The 23,977-nt window shown below is 37.0% G+C and overlaps 1 protein-coding gene across 3 annotated transcripts in view; it reads right to left on the bottom strand.

The window, feature by feature from the left end:
- Nucleotides 1–4,446: 4,446 nt before the first annotated feature.
- LOC123769823 (zinc finger and BTB domain-containing protein 14) overlaps nt 4,447–23,977 on the bottom strand; it is a 37,253-nt gene continuing 17,722 nt past the window's right edge. The window contains exons 1-6 of one of the 3 annotated variants that reach the window (XM_069301321.1): nt 23,775–23,899; nt 21,511–21,692; nt 19,271–19,458; nt 18,296–18,460; nt 17,558–17,722; nt 4,447–15,258 (exon numbers count right to left, since the gene is read on the bottom strand). In XM_069301321.1, the coding sequence (XP_069157422.1) occupies nt 14,710–15,258; nt 17,558–17,722; nt 18,296–18,460; nt 19,271–19,458; nt 21,511–21,692; nt 23,775–23,776 (1,251 nt within the window). In that variant the 5' untranslated portion in view covers nt 23,777–23,899 and the 3' untranslated portion in view covers nt 4,447–14,709. Of the gene's footprint in view, nt 15,259–17,557; nt 17,723–18,295; nt 18,461–19,270; nt 19,459–21,510; nt 21,693–23,001; nt 23,201–23,774; nt 23,900–23,977 lie in introns of those variants that run through there. The other 2 variants (XM_069301322.1, XM_045761141.2) reach the window with 2 other exon arrangements.

Below are 23,977 nucleotides of genomic sequence, written 5' to 3'. Positions count from 1 at the left end.
GACGACAAGTGACCAGTACGTGGTTAATGGGAAAAAATCACAGTGCATTTACTTAAGACAAGTGTACATTACTTAAATAATAATGGTGACTAGTGACTATGGCCAGGATTCAGAAAGTATTTATGCAGCCACTTACAAAATTTGTACATCATCCTTTAATCATAGTGGCTTTGTTTACATTTATTAAATAGTTGAAGCTCTCAAGCACTACAAGGTAATTGATGACAATAATGACCCTGGGTTGTGAAGTTTTTAGGCTAAACTGCTTAAAAAATGTAAACAGAGCCATTATGTGTGTTGATAGATGAACAAGTTGTGTGTGTGTTTGCATAAATGTTTTATAAATCCTGGCCAAGGCAGACATGATCGATACCAGTGTAACAGAACCTGCCAATTACTGCGAGTCTAATCACCTGACTTGGAATTTAAAGCATCACCGAGACTACTACTGTACTGGTCATTGCTAATGCAAAAATGTTGACTTAGAGGCCAGTGGATGAATGGCCAGTACTTAAGCTGTCATAGCTAATGGATTAATGTGGAAATGACACTAAAGAAAACAATTGGGAGTAAAGTGTAAGAATGTTGGTGTTGGTGTATCCGCCTCCTTTCCAGAAGGAGGCATGATCAAGCTCACACTACCATTAGGAAACGTCCAAGACATTGTGAATATTTTATATAAATGTTTAACTCTGGCTGATTTCTCACCCAGTCAAAAGTAAAGAAATGTATATTTACTTATAAAATAAAAAGAGCCCCAAGTGCCAAAAATAAATGGTTTCTTGTATATCCAATCAAATTAAATTTGTATTTGTAAATAGTATAGTATATATGGTGATATAATGTGGTTGGTGTGTGTACTTTAAATTATTATTTATGAAGTCCACAATTATGCTCAGCCCTTTGGGCAAATCTTGTATAAGTCTCTATTGCTCTTTCTCTCTTATATGGATAGGAAAGGAGATTCAATTACAACAGCACACTATTACAACAATTGATTAATCAGGTTTCTTATTTTAATTCTACACAATATTAATGCAGGCATAATTTAAAAAATAATTACTAATCTTATATAATACTTAACCCTCGTAGATAACATTTATGCGAGCAGTGAAATTAATTAGAGAAATTAATTCAAATATTGATAAAGTTATTCACAATTGAACGGATAGAACTTGAAATTAATAGGTAAAGGAATAAGACAAGATATAAAATAAACACATATCAATAAAAGATGTGTGATAATCATATCACATATCTTACATAATATTGTTAATTAATGGTAATGTCTTCTCAGACATAACAACATAGGATAAAAACCCACACTTAAGTACAGTATTTCTGAATTTTATGTAAAGAGTAACTTTACCTTAGCAAAGTTTAAATCTTGAGTAATGAACTAAACACAGAATCGAGTATTGTTTAATTCACTTACCTCCAGTACTCAGTCTTGTCAAATAACTTAGATCTTGTGATATACTATATTACCTTTGTTGATCATTAAACTATAGTCGTTTAGGAGGGAATGACATTAGGTTAGCTAAGATGAGCTGAGCTTAGCTTGGCTTAAGCTTAGCTAAGGTACGATTATTTTAGGTTTGGTTATGCCAACATAGGTTAGGTTTGGTTAGGCCAATACAGGTTAGGTTTGGTTAGACCAATTTAGGGTAGGTCAACACAGGTTTGGTTAGGTCAACTCAGGAAAGATTAGGTTAGGTTAATTAACATTTTTCACTAATTGGCATATTTATGGCATAAAAAGTCATTTCAAACTGCAAATATGTACAGCGAGCCATAATTCGGCTCCTAAATAACGCTCATGAGTCAGATTTGCAACATTTGCGATATTTTGAAAGCTGCAAGAGGGTTTGAGCAAAATGTGACCCATTGCCGTTTTCACTACCACAGGGTTCAGTTCTTGCGCCAGTAATGTTCAATGTCTACATAAACGATCTACCAAATGGCATACAGAATTACATGAACATGGTAGCTGATCATGCTAAGATAATAGGGAAGATAAGAAACTTAGATGAGATGTCATGCCCTTCAAGAAGACCTGGACAAAATAATTACAGTGGGGTCTCGACTTACGATGGTAATCTGTTCCCAGAGATGGATCGTAAGTCGAAGCGATTTTTCCCATAAGAAATAAAGGGAATTGAATTATTCTGTTCCCCCACCCTCCAAAATATTAACTCACAAATACATTTTATACTGGATACAATTTTTTTCTAACTACAATACAGTACATATGTTTATCTTACCTTTATGGAGGACTCTTGATGCGTATGGAAGATGGTGAGGAGGGGGAAGGAGGAGAGGTGTTACTGTTTGGAAGGGGAGTCCCTTTCCATTATAACATCAGGCAGTGATGACTTCTTTAGGGTGCACTCTCTCCTACGTTTTGCCTGCATACCACTAGGACCTGGTTGTGATTCACTGCTTGTTTGTCTCACTAAAAACCTTTCCAGAGATTTTTGTTTTTCCATGTTTTAATTTTTGTCTTTAGTGAGGCATCACAGTGTCATTAAAAAGGTTAAGACAACAGCCTACTGCACCATAATTTGGGCGAGTCGTTTCAGCAAAAGTTTGCAATTCTTCCCATGCTGCACACATTTTCTTAATTAATGAGGAAGGGACATTCTGTACTGTCTCCTCCCCTGAAGAAATTTCCTCAGCTGTCTCTTGTTGCTGCTCCTTGTGAAGTTCTTCGGTGGTCAGTTCTTCGCTGTGTTCCTCCACCAGCTCGCAACACACAACACTCAGAACACTATGAATGCCACTTCTTTTTCTAAATTTCTCAAACCATCCCCTGCTTGCCTTAAAACTCTTTCACATTTGCATCACTTGTTCCAGGGGTTTTCTTTAAAAGGTCTTCATACAATTTCCTTGCTTTTTCACAAATGATGGCCTCTAAAACTCTATCACCCGCTAACTCCTTGCTGTGTATCCAAATTAATAATAACTGTTCAACATCCTCAAGTGTTTGTGTTCTATGTTTCGTGATTATTGGTACACCTTTTGCCACTTTAGCACTCATAATGTCCTTTTTCTTAGCAAGTACGGTGGATATCATTGACTGAGATTTGTTGTACTGCCTAGCTAGTTCAACAACCCGCACACCATCTTCATATTTACGAATGATCTCTTGTTTTTGCTCTATGGTCATCGTTACATTTGTTTTCATATGTTGACCCTTACCACTGACTTTCTTAACTCATGGCATGATATATAATAATCAGTTTTATGTTCAAAAAGCAAAAAAACACCACAAAAACTGAATTTCTTCTAGGCGTGATCGTCACTAAGTGGGCAGCTCTAGTAAACTGAGGCAGGTTAGCCCGCGTGACTGGAAACCACGCACTCGGTCGTCAAAAACGTGTACCAACAAATATCATTAGTCGACAACACTATCGTAAGTCGAGTCGCATTTTTCGATCAAATTTACATCGTAACTCAAAATTATCGTAAGTCAAGGTGCCACTGTATATGGAGCGCCACTTGGCAAATGGAATTTAATGTGAATAAATGCCATGTTATGGAACGTGGAATAAGAGAACATAAGACCCCACACAACCTATATGGAATCAACAAATGGAATGCATTTGGCAGTGATGTGGTGGAGGCTGACTCCATTCACAGTTTCAAATGTAGATTTGACAGAACCCAGTAGGCTCAGGAATTTGTACACAAGTTGATTGACAGTCGAGAGGTAGGACCAAAGAGCCAGAGCTCAACCCCCGTAAGTACAACTAGGTAAGTATATATACACTCACTCACACTCACTCTCACTCTCTCCATTTGAAAGCTAGTTTCATAATTAGCTTTGCAATGCTTCATTGACCTCTCTAAACACCACAAATGTACAGCTGTATATATACTTGAGTTAAGCAATGGATATATGCACACACACACATTCATTCACGTAAAATAACGAATGAAATTGATATAGAATGTAGTATAGTTTAGTATGTTTGTAGTGTAGTATGTAGTATCGCCTGCATAGTATAGTTTGCCCAGCGACTGACCAGCTAGCCAATGTCATTGTGAAAACTAGTTTTGTAATTAGCTTTGCAATACTTCACATAGATCTCTGAACACCAACAATGTATATTTATATACTGTACTGTACCTGATATAAGCAATGTATGCACACACATTCACACACATTAACATAGGCACAGTGAAGCTTCCCGCTTCCTGTGCCTATGGGCAGTTCCTGCCCCTTCACCATGCCCAAGGGCAGTTCCTGCCCTTTCACCATGGCCATGGGCAGTTCCTACCCTTCATCGTGCCCATGAGCAATTCCTGCCCTTTCACCATGCCCATGGGTAGTTCCTGCCCTTCACCACTACCTTAGCAGGATGACTGCTGTGGATGGCAGTCTTTCAGCACTTAAGTGGAATTGCAGCATATGTAGTGTTGATTTATGAATGAAAGAGTCTGTTCATATAATATTTTAATAGCTCAGTATTTATAAGAATATATATATGAAGACTTTGTACTAATTTCTAAATTTGATTAACAATATTAATGATACTTGTTTGAATCACATGACACTGAAATGGATTCAAGATCTGGTATAGTACATGTAAGGTTAGTTATGCTTACACAAGTAAAATAACTCCTTACTGAGCATCAAAATGGAATGACAAACATCTTCAAAGAAAATAAAAATTAACTAGTATTACAAGAATTAAGTGCCATCAGCACACTTGGCTTCTTGCACTTACGTCAGCTTAATAGTTAAAACCAACTATATGTGAGATATCAAATGGGAAATATTACAATGTGTACATAGAATGTTGTTAATACTTGAATGATTATGAAAAGTACATGATGATGCAAAGGTGATAAAAATTACTCCATGGTGACGAGCATACTACTGAATTATAAGACGTACAAGACATATAAGAATTATAAGATTGGTTCATGAAAGGCACATAACAATTTTAACATATTACTCTGTATAATAAACGTGTGGTATTACACAAATGTATACTGAAGATATTTATAAAAATACAATTTTTATATGGAATTCGACACACTCGCATACTGGACTTTGTACCACTTCCTTGAAATAAACCAGCAATGGAAGCACCCGTCAATTGCCACACATGAATGTTTTCAATCATTTTACATTTGAACAGCTGTTTATTGCTGTATGCTACAATTTTTCTTAATGTAAATGTTCAGAAATGTTTGCTATATTGTAAAGAAAAAAGTTGCATCCAAATTTATGAGGCATTGTTTTGATTGCATAGCAGCAAGCTATCTAGAATTGAAAGGCTTGTAAGCATTTTACATTTTGTTTATAAGCATTTCATGTTTAAACAACTTTTTCTCATGTAAATGTTTCAGAATGTTTACTGTATTGCATACATAAAATAAATATAAAAAATGCATATACAGTACAGCATTTAATTCCTGTGAATTTTTACCACAGATGTTGCAGTTTGCATCAAAGAATGCTCCTTTTATTTCCTTTCGCTGCTCCATCATGGGATTATATACAATACACACTACTAGATTACAGCACCATATATCACTACATCCCCCAAAGAAATCACTAGACACATATGGTGTGGGCAGTGACACTATAGTTTAGTGGGGTACTATGGAACATGGCCTGCAAAGCTCCACCCACTAATGGGGTGGACAATTTAAACAGTCAATTGGCACCATGTGTCACCACAATGCAAGTGTGTTAATACAGAGCTTATACATGTAGATACAAGTTATTCATATCAACTCATATATAATACACAGGGTTAACACTCACCTTAACCCTTACACTGGTCCACTTTAATAGGGAGGAGGAAGCACCGCAGGAATCAGAACAAGGATGAAACTCCTGGCTGAGAGACACGACCCAAGGCCACACAAGAGTGCCAAGGCCCAGGGACATTAACCAAGTACCAGGCTGCCAGAACCCTGTTTGACCTCCAGAACCCCCATATCTGATTATCAGCCCAGGACATGTTTACAAACACAGCTGAAAGATAGCATACTTTCTAACATCATGGGCACAAGGGAAGACCACAGGCTGGCTAGACTTCATAACACTCCAAATGACCTGAGAAATACAAGCCTTGGAACAGGGGAGCAAGGAAACTGGATTAATCCAAAAGGCATCAACCAATTCAAATAATTATAATAATTTCTTGAGATGATTCCTGTAAAGAGACTGGAGTGATAATACATTGCTTGAAGGAAGAAAATCATTCCATTAGCAAATATATGAGAAAATATTCACAAAGATACTTACTGCACAAAATAAGTAACCTCAGCATTGAGAAGTAATATAGATAAATGAAAACAAGGTTTTAAAACAGCAACACATGATGAAATCACAAAAAACATGCTATATCTTATGAGAAAATATTTAACCTGTACAATGGGATCAAACCTGCATCTGCGAATGCATCAGGCATCCTGTAACACATGTGCCTTGGGGGGATTCAGGGATGTAGGTTCAATCCCTTCATATGGCTTCAATATTTTCTGAAAGTTTTACAAGTTTGCCAAGTCCAAAACAGTCACCCTGCTATATGTATTTACCTGATTTAACAATACATTTTTATAATTCACAGATGACAATCACTAAGGCAATGTGAGCATGTACAGTAACAGTACAATGTTAAAACTTACAAAAACTATCCATAAATTATTTTTAAGATAAATAAAATAAAAATATACAAGCTAGTGAATACAATCCTTAATATGTATTTAATAGCCTCCTTTCCAGTACAGTATATACATATTGAACTTATAGTACTTCAGTTGCTGGTAAACACTCACTAATTAAACTTACATAATACAGTATTCATAGACTGTATTGTACAGTAACCTCCTGATTTTATGGGAATGTACTCTTTCAGACAAGTGGAACAGTGCCATGTCAAATTTTATGTAGTGATACTTTTACCGAGGTCCACGTCAGTCCATGCCATACAGTATTTTATTTGACTTTAAAATACTGTAAATTAAAATGCAGAGTAGACAATGATAAGGCTTATTAACACCTCACATCCCAAAGTTAAATTAATGTAATATTTTTGTTAAAAATGTACAAAAATTAATGCAATAGTGTGCAAGAGACATTTTATTCTAGTAAAAAAAAATAGTTTTCAAGGATTGTTTTGGGCTGAACAGTCAGAAAGGCTCGATAAGATTTAACTTTGTACAGTACTGGCATAGTCAGGTCCATACTATAAGAGTGTGATGTTAAAAATTACATCTATAAAGATATCTAAAGGTATACTAAAGGTATTTTAGTATATGGAGTCACAGAGTGTGGGAAATTAAGAGGTATGAATAGTATCTTTAGCAACATAGCATTAATCACGATTTTAATGGTTTTTACACAAGGAGCAAAATTTAAAAAAACAATTGAAGCTGCAGGCAAAGTTTTTTGAGCATATTTAAAACGAAAACTCAATGGTTGTAAATTATTTTGAGTTTGAAGCATTTTCATTTTTTAGGCAACAACAGGCCACAAACATGCAAGTATTGTGAACACTGAGATTTGCTGACAATAATCCATACAGATTTTCAAGATTTATGTAATGTGCAAGTGATCCACATTAAATACTTTAACACACAACCAGGAGTATACACTACATAATTCTGTTAAAATACTGTGATGATTACTGTACTGTGTTTTTAAATGCATCTGAATATTTATTGGAACATTTACAATAATAATTACCTGTCTGAAATTGATTTCAGACTCGCCTCGTCATTATAATACCACGAGCTATATCCAAGGTCCCAATTACATTACCTGACCAAAAGGCTGTATTTCAGTTTAGTTTCTAAGTATTAAAAGGTGCCAAGCCTGACAAACTATTTAGCATAGTCTCAATTTAGTACCTCCCCGGGCAAAGCTGATCAAACAAGATTGGTATAATACTACACTACAAGATTGGTATAACAGTGAATCAACATTGATTAAATGATACTTGAGCGTGTTTTGCCTACTGGTATCCTTAAAAGTGGTATGTTTGCTTAAAGTTATTTATGCTAAACTAGAATTTTGCTTTGAAATACAATTTCAACACAAGATTATAGTATAATTTTATGGATTAAGCCACCATCAGATCATCAATAACCTAATCAATACATGTTCTATAGTTACTAATGTCTACTGAACCTCACTCTAAATTATGAAACAAGTAACATTCATAAAATCCTAAGTTATACAATAGTATTTTAATGGCTTCACTTTTTTCTTGGCTTATAAAATATATCTTACCACAAGCATATCTTATACTGTACAGTGAATGAACAACATGGATTGACAGGAATTTCTCTCATTATAAACTATACATCTTCAAGGCAACCAGCCACCTTCTGTAATAATCAGTTTGTTTAACTTCTCACTCTTCTTGTGGAACTTTGTCATGGTATTTACAGAAGTGGTTGCTTACCATTTTATTTTTTTGACTAGCTAGATATCTTTCATTCAAGGAGCACTCTCCTTATTTATTCTTCAAAATACATACATATAAAATCACAAAAGATTGTCAATTGCATTAACAATGGCCAGTCAACCAGTAGCGGTGACTACAAATGCCATCCTGCTGCGGATTTTAATTGAAGCAACATTAGAACAATTTTCCTAAAATTTGTTATAAAATGATATCTACAATTCAATCACAATAACTAACTACCTGGTCATGATTCTGGGAATCGATATCCCTGCAGGCCGGTCTCTCCAATCAGAATAACTACTGTATTGCACAATTCTCAGCAAAATTTAAAAATTTTAACACTGACAACCTTATTGTATCATAAAAGCAGTATGGTTAATTAAGTGACCCTTATAATGAAAGGATCCATATAGCATAATAGTTTAAAAATATTTATACAGTAAATGCTTCATTATTCGGCACCTGAAAGACATCAAAACAGGTACAGTATTACAATGCTCTGGTTACGAAGGCAAACGATAAGTACTGTATACAGGTACATTATAACCTGCAGTTTAAGGCCAATATTAAACATTAGAATATTATAATCTAATGGGCTGATACCAATTACCAGAACTCAAATTAAAGTATTTTTTGATAGAGATTAAAATAGAGTAAGTTTTACACAATGAAATAACAAAAAGCATGGTGTATTTATAAGGAAATCTTTTTTGAAGCAATGCGATAGAATGTGTCTAGGGTGACCTAGGATGCATTGCACCAGAAGATTTTTCCTCTTAAACCATGTTATACAGTACTTTCAATGCCTAGCTATGCCTCTTTTTCTAAAATTTCATGTAAACATAGAAATCTCTGTACATACATCACTAAAAAAAATTTAATTTAAGCCTTTTATTACAGTTTGTAACCATTTCAACAGAATTTTACATGCAAGGGAAAAATGACTCGATTCCCCATTTCCAAATAATACATTGGTCAGGGAAAGGGGGGAGGGGGCCAAGTAAGTAATATCAAACGAAGGCACCAAGGTTGGAAGACAGTCTGTGATGCAGAATAGTTACAATGTCCTAAATATCATTCAAGATACTAATACTGGAGGGGGAGAGGGAAAGCCATTTAAACCTTAAACCACCTTCTGTAATTTACAATTAATGCCATATATGAAGAATTGAGAGTAAAATTATAATTATCCAAAGGCAGAAGAGTATGCAAAAAATCTGTACACACACACACACATTAGGTACAAAATAGTAACAGGAATTGACAACATAGACAAGGAGGAATTTTTAAAACCTTCAACTTCAAGAACAAGGCGCCATACATTTAAGCTAAGGAAATAAAGGTGTCAAAGAAATATAATAAAGTTCCCTTTTGCAAACAGTTGTAGATAACTTGTAGAGTGAAAAAGTTGTAGATAAGTTGTAGAGTGAAAAAGACAGTGAAAGCCATAACAAACAGGTTGAGTGTTCTATGGTACAGATTACTGGGAAGACGAGACACCACGAGCGAAGCTCTCGTCCAGTAACTACACTTTGGTAATTGCATACAAAATCTGGATAATATTATTCAAGACCCAGTTTAGGTATGAGTGAAATCCAGTTTCCATAATTTGAGCTATCACCAAGTGTTTGTAATTTTTCTAATATGAAGTGAAACAATGCATTTATTTTTTATCATATTTGCATATATTTAGACACAAAATATACACAAAATATATACAAATTTGTTTTATGTGCCAATTAATAATAATGCAAAAAAATATAAATAAAATGTATTTGTTATCTTACCTTTTTGTAGCACAGGTTGGTCTTGATGATAGTGAGGCAGCAACATGAACTTAAAGCACAGTCAAGAGTGGGGGAGCACGATGAGTTAGGAGTGGGGGAGCACTATGAGTCAAGAGTAGGGGGGGGGGGGAGCATTATAAGTCATTGGTGGGGAATCTTTAATCATATTTTACTTTACAAATATTTCATAAATCTGTTATACATTCAAGCATGTCAAAAGCAAACTTATAGATCAAATGTTTTCTTATTAAAATTGCTTTTGAAAGCCACAGTGAGTACCATCGAAGGCCACACCTTCCCCACCCCTGCACTAGGTCATGCCAACTGTTAAACTTCTGCAGTTACCCTGAACTGGCCTAAAAGTACTCTATGCCCATGGTTAATGCCAGTCTATCAGTTTGAGACTAGCTCTTCAACCCTGGCCACAGTGCTGCTTACATAATTAAGCATCTAAATCCTGATGCATAATTTTTTATGCCACTCTTACCACCACTGCTCTATATTTTGTTCGCAAACTATAAGTTTGCTTCATTTGCTTTTTAGCATCAGAAACAGCACTAGTACCAATACTATATCTCTTTGCCAGCCACGTTCTTCTCCCACCATTATTTTTTTTATGATAACTCTACCTTAGTGTCCATGGTAAGGTAGTTATTTATCTCGCCCACCCAGTGGAAGCAATATTCAAGAGTGGCATTTGTTCAACATTGAATCACTGTTGATGACATTGATTCGGCACTGAATTGACATTGTTCTTGGATATTATGCCCACTGGGTTTCTACCCATGATAAACGCTTGCCTCACAACAGGGTTTCAACTCATGAATAATAGTATATCAGGTGAAAAGCCATTAAAAATGTTTAAATAGTGAGAGGTGAGACCACACTCACAAACAAGGACTAAAAAACAGTCGGTTTGTGTACCCTCACGATAGGTCTGTATGCCTCATAATTATCGTCACATAAATCAACGTGTTTGTGCAACTTATAGTACAGGACAAGCTTAGTAACACATTTATAAAATATAAATACAGTACATGGTTTTAAATCAAATTTACAAATAAATAAGCAAGATTATCAAAAAATATACTGTACACTAGTATATATAAATAATAAATTTATTGGAAATTGCTTTGTGAGATGAACTAATGCTCCAGATTTCATTAAATCCCCCTCTGGAATCCTGATTATTTTTTTTTTAGAAATACCAATTTTTTACAGAAATCTAGTTGGTTTTGGTACATTGTTTTTAATGGGGATCCACTATATGGAGGCCCAGATTTGAAAGGGTGCACTGTACTGTCTCATACAATTTAATGCCATTATTACTCCAATTTAAACAAATAACCTTTGAGTCAGTTTTCAGAATAAAAGAATATTATCACTGTTCTCCTAATTATCTGGCACTTGCTTATTGAACTTCTAGATTAACCATCCAGTGTTTGGTTCAGATAATGTCTCCAGGCCATCCAACCACAGAATGAATAATATGGTGATACACTGGATATGCTAGATCATGGAAAAATGGAGTAGGGGGTCTAAGACCTGCGAAAAATGTTACCTGTTGCGTCATCTATCCCAACCTAACGAAAACAAGAGATAAAATGTTGTGTTTTACATATGGTTCACGAGGTGTGTGACGTTCCAATGTCATAATGTGACTGCCAACACAGAAGTTTTACATCCTACTGGAAACACAAGATCTGGTCCAATTATGGTCTCAGTATGATCTGGTTGATGGCCAGTTAAACCATAGATACACTAGACAATCTCTATTTTTTCACTGGAGTCACTCTCAATTTATTTAGACAATTGAGAAAAAACTGTATACAAGATTACCAAATACTAAATTGTTCATGTAAATACAATAGAACCTTGCTTGCATAAATTTCTACCTAGTGCAAACAAATTATTCTCTAGTCCAAAGAATAGTGCACAGCCGTTTGTCAAGGAAGTAACAAGTTTCCTCAAGCTGTAGACACTCACCAGGACTCTGACCTATCTACCACCAATGTTTGCAAACAAAAATACAAGTGAAAACAAAACAAAGGGGAATATTTTTTATGCAAATAACATCACATAACTAAATAAAACACACAATATACTATCAAAATAGAAGTGATTTCTCATGAGATGGTCACCGGGATCAGACAGAACATGCATGGGACACATCAGGTCAGTCCCATATAGTTCATACAAGTGAGGTTTAAGTCCTAAGCATTCATAAAAATGAGGTTTTAGTCCTATACAATTCATACAAGCAAGATGCTAGTCCCATCCAGTTCATACATGTGAGATACTAGTACCATACAGTTCATAAAGGTGAGATACTAGTACCATACAATTTTCACAAGTGAGGTTCTAGTCCCATACAATTCATACAAACAAGGTTCTAGTCCCATACAGTTTATACAAGCATGATTCTAGTCTGATACAGTTCATACAAGTGAGGTTCTAGTCCAATATAGTTAATACAAGTGAGGTTCTATTCTATTATTATTAGTAGTAGTAGCAGTATTATGGGATAAATTTAAGAAAATACGAAAAGAAAGACTGGGGTGGAATGTGACGAGTCAGCAGGATGGAATGGTATGGAATGCCAATTTCTACAAGAAATTAATTTATATTGGGAGATTTTGAAAATAGTGGAACTGGAGCTTTTCAGATACTATAGCGCCAGATAATCAAGCTTTTACTGTAATAATGTATTTATGTTATTGTATGCATTCTTCCTACACTCTAAATCTAAATTTTTCTACATAACTAGGAAAACTATTTATCATTTCAGGGCATATTTAATGAAACTGCTTTAATTAAACGATATTAATAAGTTTGTGGATCTGCTCCGAGGGAGGAGGGGGTTGATTGGGGCGGTACATCTTTCAAATGATAACACAGGTGTCCAAAGGCCAGCTGAGCATGGAATTGCACAATAACACTAGTAACAGACTAGTGCTAGTAACATACTAGCTACTAGCACTAATAACAGACTAGCACAACTGTAGTAACAAACATTGAAAAGATGCTAAAATACACATTTTCATGCCAATAACTTTCAAATGTATTTGAACAAATAACCTTTGAGTCAGTTTTCAGAATAAAAGAATATTATCACTGTTCTCTTAATTATCTTAATTATCAATGCAGGAACATTGTTCTAAATTCTTGAAATCAATGTAAATTTACATTTACAGCTGGGCAGATCGTTAAAAAATTTGTAAGAGAAAAAACTAATTATGAAATGTACAAACTGCATAACTTACCTTGAAAATTTATAAATAAGAAATCAGCGTTGAATGTAATGAAATGCCAATTTCTGGATGAGCCCGAATGGCTTCCTGACGCTCTGGTGCCTATATATCTAATATGGTGCCAGACTATAAGGTGCCATCAGTCGTGGAATTCTATTTGGCCTACCGCAGACCACGAGCCAGAACCTGATCACCCTTCAGCGAGGTACAAGGAGCAGTGGCATTTATGAAAAATTTTATGGAAATTTATTCAAGACTGCCACCACCAAAGGAAGGCACCCAGAAAATCAGAGTAACAAAACAGACCACCGCTGGGTTAGAAACGTGACCGCAGCCTCAAAACAGCCAAAAGAACTCGCCCAACAAAGACCACCGCTTTCTAAACAAGCAGAGGTCTGTTTTGTTTTCCTGACTTTCTGGAAGTCTTCACTTGGTGGTGACAGGAGTGAAAATATTTATGTAAATTTATTCACAAGTGCCATTGCTCCTTGTGCCTCTCTGAGGTGGCCAGGTTCTAGCTCGCGGTGCCCGGGAGGCTAAATAGAACTCTGTGATTGATGGCACCTTGTAGTCTGGCACTATATCACATATAGTAGCTTCAAGGAGGCACAAGGGACTTCCATCCAGAAAAAACAATTCATTATAGGTTACAAATCCCCAAACAACCTGAATTCCTTTCTCCGAGCAAACAATTATGTGTCTTTCCAACCACAGAACTGCACCATCACATCTGAATAATAATAATTGTACCAATTTTAATGGTAATCCATATATAACAGATATCAAACTACATGTTAGCAAACTATATTTTGATCAATTTTATCAAAATTGACTCAATGTTACATCAACTGCATTTGCCTAGATTTGCCCAGAGAGGGAGGGGGAGGGGGGGATGGAGGAAATGCTGCTCCAAAATTAATTGTGACCTATCAAAGCATAAAATATCACCATTAAATTATAAAAATCACTATTGCTGATGATCAAATGAAATGACTAATGCTGTGTAGCAATATTTAAACTGAATAATACCAATTGATCAGTTGGAAAAAGGCACATAATAACAGTGATGAATTATCTATATAAACAAACCTTACTTACTAAAATTAAAATGAAATTTTGATATTCTTAAAATATACCTTACAATAGCTTTTTTATTTTATAACATATGGATTTATATAATTGCTACAAGACACTTAGTACCAGAAACTATTTAGAACTTCATCGATGTGAAAGTTTTTAATTAATTGGTCTAAGAATACATTCGCCAATGCTAGTAACACCAAGCATGTGAGGCATATACGTTTCACTTGGAGGAACAATCATCGAGGGAACCTGAGCCATTGCCTGTTGATACTGTGCATGTGCCTGCGGATTTTTGGGCGGTCGTCCTCTTGGTCGTTTGACAGGTGGCATTAATGTAGCTTCAGGAGTTGTATTATTTGATTTTGATGTCAGTACTTGTGCAGGGGGAATATTGCCAGCTAACTGAGTTGCTTCAGAATCAGACTCTTGGGTGCCCTCCTCTGGATTATAAATTTGTTTTCGAATTTTACTCAATTTGTCTTCGGCATCATGTCTCCTTAAATGATCTTTGAGCTTGTCTCCTCGAGAAAAGTCTTTACCACAGATACGACACATAAATGGTTTCTCTCCAGTATGCATGCGGCGATGACGTTTAAGATGTGAAGCTCTTGCAAAGTTCATTTGGCAGAATTCACATTCAAAAGGTCTTTCGCCAGTATGTAATCGAATATGATCTCTTAGTCCCGATTGACTTTTAAATTCCTGAAAAAATTATTTTGCATGTAATACACACACACACTAAGTAAATAAGAAATTAATTTATATTAAGTACAGAGATAGAGATAAGTTATTAAGAAAGAATTGGCAAATATCTAGAATGGATTTATGTAATGAGTATACAGTACATAACTGTACTTTATGCCAAAATAAAGCACAGATGGCCCTCCCTGGGTTGTTTCCAAAGCCAACCCAACTGAAAAAAAATACCAGGGAACACCCTCAAGAAAAACCATGCAGCAAATAGAACCCGGAGATGAGGAAAACCGAATGGATCACACGCTGTTAGAAGGCATTTGATACAGTCCTGCATGAAAGACTCTTACTCAAACTAGAAAAACAGGCTGGCATATCTAGAAGTCCTAAGGTGGATCAGAATGTATCTCACTGGAAGGAAGCAAAGGGTTACGGTGGGAGCAGGGACATCAAAGTGGAGAGGTTACGAGTGGAGTACTACAAGAGTACCACATTCCTGTTTCTAATGTCAATGATCTGACAGAAGAAATTGGCTCCTTCATATGAATACTTGCAAATGATACAAAACTAACGAGAAGAGTCAGGTCAGGGATAGATTGTGATGCACTGCAAGTGAATTTGGACACTCCAAAAGTGGTCTGAAAAATGGCTGCTAGAATTTAACCCAACCAAACCAGAGATATGATGATTGGAACAGGAGTGTGAAGACCAGTACTGTATATCAGTATAGGATGAAAGGGAGACAAATTCCTCAATCAGAAATGGACAAAGACCTGGAAGTAGATATAACCTCAAATCTGGTGCCAGAAGCCCACATAAGCAGAACAGTAGCAGCATATGCCATACTCTCCAACAACTGTCTATCCTTCAGAAACTTGGACAAACTTGCAGGCCTTATGTACAACAAAGGTGGGGCCCACTCTTGAATATGCATCCCCAGCATGAAACCCTTACCTGAAAAAGGACAAGGAGAAACTAGAAAAGTCCAAAGACATGCAACAAGACTCTTTTCGTAGCTGAAGGGACTGAATTATGAGGAAAGACAGAGCACTAGACCTTACCATGCTTGAGAAAAGGAGAGAGAGGGGGGGGGAACATAACAACACAAGATTCTAAGGGAAATTGACAAAGTAGCCAAAGCAGCATTGTTCAAAGCTAGGAACAGCAGAACGAGTGATCATAGATGGAAATTACACACACAATTGAGTAATAGACACATCAGGAAGAACTTTTTCAGTGTTAGAGCTGTCAATAAATGGAATAGGTTAGATGAAGAAGTTAGAAGTTAATTCAATTCAGAATTTTAAATGCAAAGATGACAAAAGTGTGAGAAATGAGCAATTGCATTAATCTAAGAATGGTCAGAAGGTAGGGCTAAAGCTTAGCTCAATCCTGCAAGCATATCTAGGCAAGTACAGAGGACAGCCATCCCAAGGCAACACACCTGTGGTAAGGATGGAGCACGTCCATAAATTAATATGAACAAACATCCTGTTCAACTTTCCAGAAGCTATGCGAAGCTCTGGGCCGAGATCTTGAAGAAGGATATCATTGAAAAGATGAAAGTAGCATACTGTATTTCCGATTATTATGTGAATGGGAGGAGTCAGCAAATGACTTTATGAGCTTGACCACCTGGTACAGCAACTATGAAAGGCAAACCTTGGAAACAATGGAATCCAAACAATACCAGTGCAAAGCTGCAACTGGGCACACCAAATGGGAGCATGGCAGTCAGAGAAACCTTGTCTTCATGAAAAGAAGACCATAATGTAAGGTGCACAACTCATTTTTTTGCAAAGAAGGTTAGAGGAGGCTGTTGGCAAAGAAACCAATTTCCAGTAAAATGACCCAAAGAACAATTACCACTGTAAAACATGCTCATGGACCCTATGACTAAAGGCAAGAGCCAAAAAAAAAAAACTTTAGATATCATCTGCATTCGAGAGGGACAATCCGGAACAAGGAAGAGGGAAAGTGCAGCAAGGTCAAAAAATACCCGAAGCCAAGCCAAACATCAATGCCAAAGCCACTAACCAAGAACCTGTCACAACAGCAGAGCACACAGCCGTGACTGAAATCATGCATTCAAAACTTGGGTACAACAAAATGCTAATGTCCAAAGCTAAAGCTTCAAAGTAATATGTAGTGACCTATCTCATTGAAATAACTTATTCAATATATTAATCACCCAATTAATATTAGGTTTAAATATGAACTTAAAATAGATATAGTGGCTCCAGTATTGTACTAAAATGACATTGTTCATTAAATATGTTTATATATTACTCAAATCATTTCAACTCACCTTTTTACATAATGGACAAGGCATGGAAGCACTTTGAATTGCCTGTTGAAGATAGTAATTCAAGTCTATTCTTCCGTCACTTGTGACATCTGCCACGACCTCATTTGTTTCAACTGGTTCTTCCTTTACGTTCACTTCATGTTTAATAATATCAATTCTTTCTCCCTGAAAGTTATGAAATAATGAGTATTGCATAGTTATAGAACATGAAATTATTTTGGAAAATAAACCTCAGTCACCACTGAAAGTGTTATACAAATATCAGAAGATGAGATTTTACAGTCACAGCTTCTATGATGCCATATCTTCCATTTTCTATTATGCACTCTTTTTTAAGAATCATTCTTTACTTGCCCACACCGATAGTGCAATATAGTGCATTATTACCGAGAACTCCCATTTTTCCCACTCATGCTTCTAGTAGTAAATGAGGTACTGTATTACTCTGCTTAAATGTACCCAAATCAGCAGAGAATTTTCCAATAATATGTAAGCTATACTTTACACTACAAAAGTGATCCACTTGCAGAAGCTGTATAGTGGGATCAAACCCTGCATACCTGAACATCTCAGGCATATGTACTACATCATGGTCCACTCAGTAGTGCATGTGTCAGAGGAGTTTGATGATGTGGATTCGATCCTAACACAAGTCTTCAATATTTTCTCAACATTGAATATGTTTATCACAGAGCTTTCTAAATCTAAGACAAAAATATAATAACAGCTTTTTCTTACCATCTCTTCATCTTCCTCCTCTTCCTCATCTTCTTCATCTGCTTCATCTTCTTCATTTTCATTGTTATTGTTTCCATTGACAAACTGCTGCGTGGCGGGTTCATCTCCAGCTTCACTGCCAGATGTGCTCGAACTTGTATCAGATTTGCTTGGAGAGTCTACCAACTGTAGATAAAAATATATATAAATCAATATTGTTGTAAAATTGTTTCAGCTTTTCAAGTATATGATTGACAAAAGAAAGATCTCTAAAAGAAATCAAGCTCCTTCACTGTAAATGCAATTCTACTATTGAAAATTTATACAGTATTATGATCGCCAGCTTTCACTTTGTATTTGCATGTCTTTATTTGCTTATATTGTCTCAAACTGTACTGCCCCCTGATGATGTCAAGCAATTTAGAATATCCACGTTTCATATTCATGCCTTGACAATTTAGATTTTACCCTAGCTGAATTTTATACAATTTTATTTTAATATAAACTAGCTGTACCCGGCCATACGTTGCTGAGTGCCTTTCCTAGGCACACACTGGTGATGCCTCTGCCCCTGACAGAGTTGTTTTCCTGGTAGGTTTTTGTTTATTCAAACAAACAGCTGTATGGACTGGCTTCATAGGAAGCCAGCCTATAGTCTGGCCTCCTTTGGAGTGCCTTCCCTGAGAGGTGGAGGGTCTTTGATTCTACTGTGTAACTTGAAGGTTGGGGGCATTCTGGGGTTATAATTGTAGGAATGCACTAGGGTTTGCATGCTTGTACATATGGCATACCTAAGACAGCTTTTGTAGCTTAGTTTCCCTAAAGGTTGTGTTTATTGTTAGTATCTTGGCACTTGCTTTCCATATAAACTCCAGGTATCCAAATAAGGCAAAAAAACATAAGGTAATTGAAAACAAAAGAGAATGAACCGAACATAAGTACAGTACAGTAATACAGTACTAAATACTACAACTCACACTCGATCCTAACACTCACTCTGTCTCCTTCTTCAAGGCCTAAAACATGTAGGTGTTTTGCCGTTCTAAGGAAAGATGCTATATGTTGCTGGTGAACATCTACCTGGCCACGGTATATAAACGAGACCAAGTACAGGACATCTTGTACGGGAACCTCTGGCAAGAGCAGCGGTGCATCTGTGTCCGGACATGTTCCTAAAACAACAGCTGTGGAGACATGAGATGAATTAGACCAATCAGTTTTTAAAAATACAGGGTATATAATAAGGAAGGCATTACATTTATCTATAGCCTAGGGTGGTAGGTAAAAAATAAAAACTTTCATGTAAACATTTTTGTCCCATTTTTTAACACGAGACCTATTCCATATGTAATTATCCACTTCTCACTACTACTGTATATTCAAAAATTTGTTTTCTCTACGTGTCACTAACTGCCTTTATATCACCATTGTACAGTATATACAGTACAGCATATTGTCTTATTATGTGATTTACTTCATTAACCATTTGGATCATTATTATCCAACACAAGTACTGTAGTCTGAAGGATATACCATTAGTTTTCCCTGTGCCAATTGAAGTGTTAGTGAAGATGATGGAGGAAATGAATTCCAGTAAATTCTTCCACTCCTTTCCCAACCCACGTACAGTATGTGATAAAATAAAAATAAAATATGTGTGAAAATAAAAATTATGTTGGTTGTGGTACATATAACTGAGAAAATGTTAATTTTTTGGACTTTCCCAAAAGGATTCCTGCTTATCCGAATGTCCGGCTTATTCAGCGAGGGATGGGGGCCCATATAATCCAACTAAACAAGAGTAGCCAGGGGAATGAGGGATAGTTAGGGGGATGAGAGGCATGTGGAGGCACCATTGAAGGATGAGAGGCATGTGAGAGCCGATGATTACCTCATAACATATTTATATTAAAAATTCTTTAAAGCTAAAATCAAAAATATCTATTGGTCTATATGAGATGCCTCATATAGACCTGTAGGCCTTCTGCAGTTTTCTTTATTTTAATGTCATGTATGAATCACAACCTGACTGATCAGGAATCCATCCTTTGAAGTTTGGTGATAGGTAAAACACTGATATAATACACTATGTAGCAAGTGTATTATCAGGCCAGTTGACAGGTAACCTACCAGATGTTGATCAGTTTGGCCAAGGTAAGGGGGAGCTTGTAATATAAGCCTCTTCAACGAATCATCATCAGTCTAACTTGGACACTTGAAAGATACTGCACATTTTCAACATTCATCAGCAACAATGTAACACTTGACGAGTCCAGTTCCTTCCCTCACAAAACGCTTCAGCCTTGTTACAGAGCAGACAGCCAGATTCCGGCTTCATCGAGCTTCCACGTTCTCGTCCCGCATTCAGAGCGCCATGCTCTATACACTCACCCAAAATCTGAGCTCTCTGTCCCCGGCCTCACCAGCTCTCTGTCCCCGGCCTCACCAGCTCTCTGTCCCCGGCCTCACCAGCTCTGTGCCCTGTTCCAGGCTTTGTCTTAACTACTACAAGACTTCCCTACATTGCCAACCAAACTGATGGCTGCAACCAAGACTATACTAAGTAAATATAAGAAACCACTATACTGTACTGTACTCTTTGTGCCTTATCAAAAAACATGTACACATAAACTTACATTACAACAGCCTTCATGCAAGTTTTTTGCCTGAAATGCTGTGCATAGTAGTGGCTTTAGGTATAGTATATACTAGCGCTATCTAGAAATCCAACATTCTGTTTGTAACTTATTTTGTATGTACTTTTACCTGAATAAACATTATTATTATTATTATTTTAATGAATGTGATTGTGATGCAACTGCACAGACAATGTGCACAAAAAGAATAACTGACAAAGAAGGTGGATTATTAATTACTTAAACAGAACCTAAAGACCGATAGTTAATAAAATTAAATCAATATCATGCACCATACAAAGGTAACCAGTTTACCAGGGAGTTATCACTCCCTGGTTCGACAAGATAGCACAGGACACCATTGCCAATGCCATCACCCCCAGAAATTGGAAGCTGGTTTTTATTTTCCTTTGCTGGTAGGTTATTTACTGTATGTAATTGTATAGTTTTGAAGGGTTATTCAGATTTTTACAATGTTAAGTACTTTTTTCTGCATTTTCTTTTGTTTAAAAATATTGTTACACACCTACCTACTGTAGATAACTCAAGAGGTAGAGGACTTCCTGGTGTGACTGAAATATGCCTCCATCACACACCTACCTAAATAAGGAGAGCAGAGGGATAGAACTGCCCGGTGTGCCCGTACAATGCCTCCGTCGCATACCAAGGAGACATCAGTGTAGGCACGTCCATGGTGCAGGTCTGACAGCATGCCAGTGAAGGTAGTGGCATGTGAATGCCATCGTAAGTGTAACTGGGTGTCTGCCACTGACTCTCCCATCCTGTAAAAAATGAAAGCATCAATATTTATTAAATTAATTTTCCTTAACTTAAATACTGTACTGTATTAGCAATTGTAAAGAGTCAACTGAGTCCCTATTTTGTATTAATACATTTTCTAGAACATTTTGAAGAATATTAAAAACATTTTGAAGAGTATTCTCATCTCCCTGAGTGTGTTGGACAATGGAATCTAGGATACAGTATATTGAATGGCAAGTCTGGCCTATGTGGAGTACCATAAAAATGTCTCTCCTTAATGGGTACCATTATTACTGGGAGAGCAAGTAAGGGGGGGGGGGGGGGGGGGAAAGGGGTATTGATGTGATACAATTCAGAAAAATTGCCAACATTGCAGGTTTTGTTTTTGTCTCCTGTCATTTAGTCCACAAGGGTTGGCTGTCCAGAAGAGACTAATACTGTACTTGTCTGTGAGTATAAACCTAGGGTGTTTTATAAGTTAGCTAGCTAGTGGTACTTTCCAGAAATGGGAGGAGCTTATTCTCTCAAAGAAAGGGTTCAATGTAAAGTATTGTACAAGTAAATTTGGAGGTTAGCCTTGAGCTGGGGGGGGGGAGGTATGATTAGAATTTAACTATTAACACTTACACCCTTACACTGCTACAATCACTATTTACAATATCCCCCAGTGCTCAAACCATAAAATGTGATTGACACTCCCGTGATTTCAATACTTTTTTCTGAAGAGGAACAGGAAGAGTAAGGATGAGGAAGAGCAAGAGTGAGGATGAGATAAAAGAAGGATGATGAAGAGGAAGAGTAAGGATGAAGAAGCATAATTTAAAAGAAGAGTAAAGGCAGTAAGAATAAAGATGAGGATGACAAAGTGTAAGGAAGAGGAAGAGTGAGGATGTGAAAGAATGTGAATGAGGAAGAATGTGGATGGGAAAGTGTGAATGAGGAAGAGTGAGGATGGGGAAGTGTGAATGAGGAAGAGTGTGCATGAAGAAGAGTGAGCAGGAGGAAGAGTGTATCTACAGTATTTCAAAATATTAAAGTCATGGGTTCAGAATTCTAAAATACAGTAGTGACGTCTTCAAGCTGGGAGGGATTTTGCAGCCAATCCTCATAGACCCAACGCATCCTCATAGACCCGGCCCGTCCTCATAGACACAGTCCGTCCTCATCAACAAAGGGCAAATGCTCGTTAATCCAGCTGCCAACCCGCCAAACCCATGAGACCATAAGTCTTGGCAGGAAGTGCAAAATAGCCCTGTTGGAAAGCAGACATGCAATAGCTCTAATACTCTTCCTCAGTCAGTCATAAGGATACTGTGCTTGCTTCAATACCTGGTTGATGGGGTTCTGGGAGTTCTACTCCCCAAGCCCGGCCCGAGGCCAGGCTCGACTACCCTTCCTCAATACCCTTCCTCAGTCAGTCCTCAGGGTACTGTGCTTGCTCCCATACTCTTCCCCAGTCTTCAGGGTACTGTGCTTGCCCCAGTTCTTTCTCAGTCCCTTGATGGGGTGGGGAAGGTTGTACGTGCTCCTTTGGCATGTATGGGTTTGAGTATGCTATATAGGATGAACAACCCAGCTAATGTTATTCCTATTAAGGGGCAACCTGTCCTCTTACAAATTACGTCTGAATTTGACCGTTTGCCTGTATGGCCGAAAATGGACGTAATTTGAAAATGAAAAAAAATGAAAATAAATTTTGGATTTTTTTTTTATCCTACCAGAGGACCCATAACAGTAAGTTAAGGGTCCTCTGGTAGGTTAGAAGGGCAAGAAATTCTCCTTTTTTTAAATTTAGCAAATTTAGAAGTTTCAAAATGTCATGAAAAACGTTAATTGAAAGTTTCCTCTCTTAACCTTACCGAGTAAGCCAGAGGACTCAAACAGAAAACGGGACAGTACATCACTTTCGTGAGCCTATTTGATTTCATTTCATTCAGCCCCATACCCAACCCATGTGCAGTGGTGGACCCTATACCCATCCTGTTGGCAGTAGTAGAAAGGGTTACAGAGGCACATAATGGGCTCAGGGACTGAACCCTAATATTCATTTAACTAAGTTACAGTCCTGATGCAAAATTACAAAACGCAATGTATATTGTTACATGAACAATGAGTTCGGACGAGCGAGGCCAGTTCGTCTGCGTGACAGAAGCCAAACCAACAGGGAATGACGCAGGTGTGGAAAAGCGATGCAGCTAGCAGGAGGGTGTGTGGTGGGAGAGAGTGAGGGAGAGGGGGGGAGGGACACACCACTGTGGGGTGGGAAGGGTGTAGTTGAGATGGGTAGGATGGGACGGTCCGCCAC

The sequence above is a fragment of the Procambarus clarkii genome, chromosome 45 (assembly GCF_040958095.1).
Source record: "Procambarus clarkii isolate CNS0578487 chromosome 45, FALCON_Pclarkii_2.0, whole genome shotgun sequence".
Classification (NCBI taxonomy): Eukaryota; Metazoa; Arthropoda; class Malacostraca; order Decapoda; family Cambaridae; genus Procambarus; species Procambarus clarkii.
Note: the sequence above shows the minus strand (reverse complement) of the source record. Positions and strands in the feature narration are given on the sequence as shown.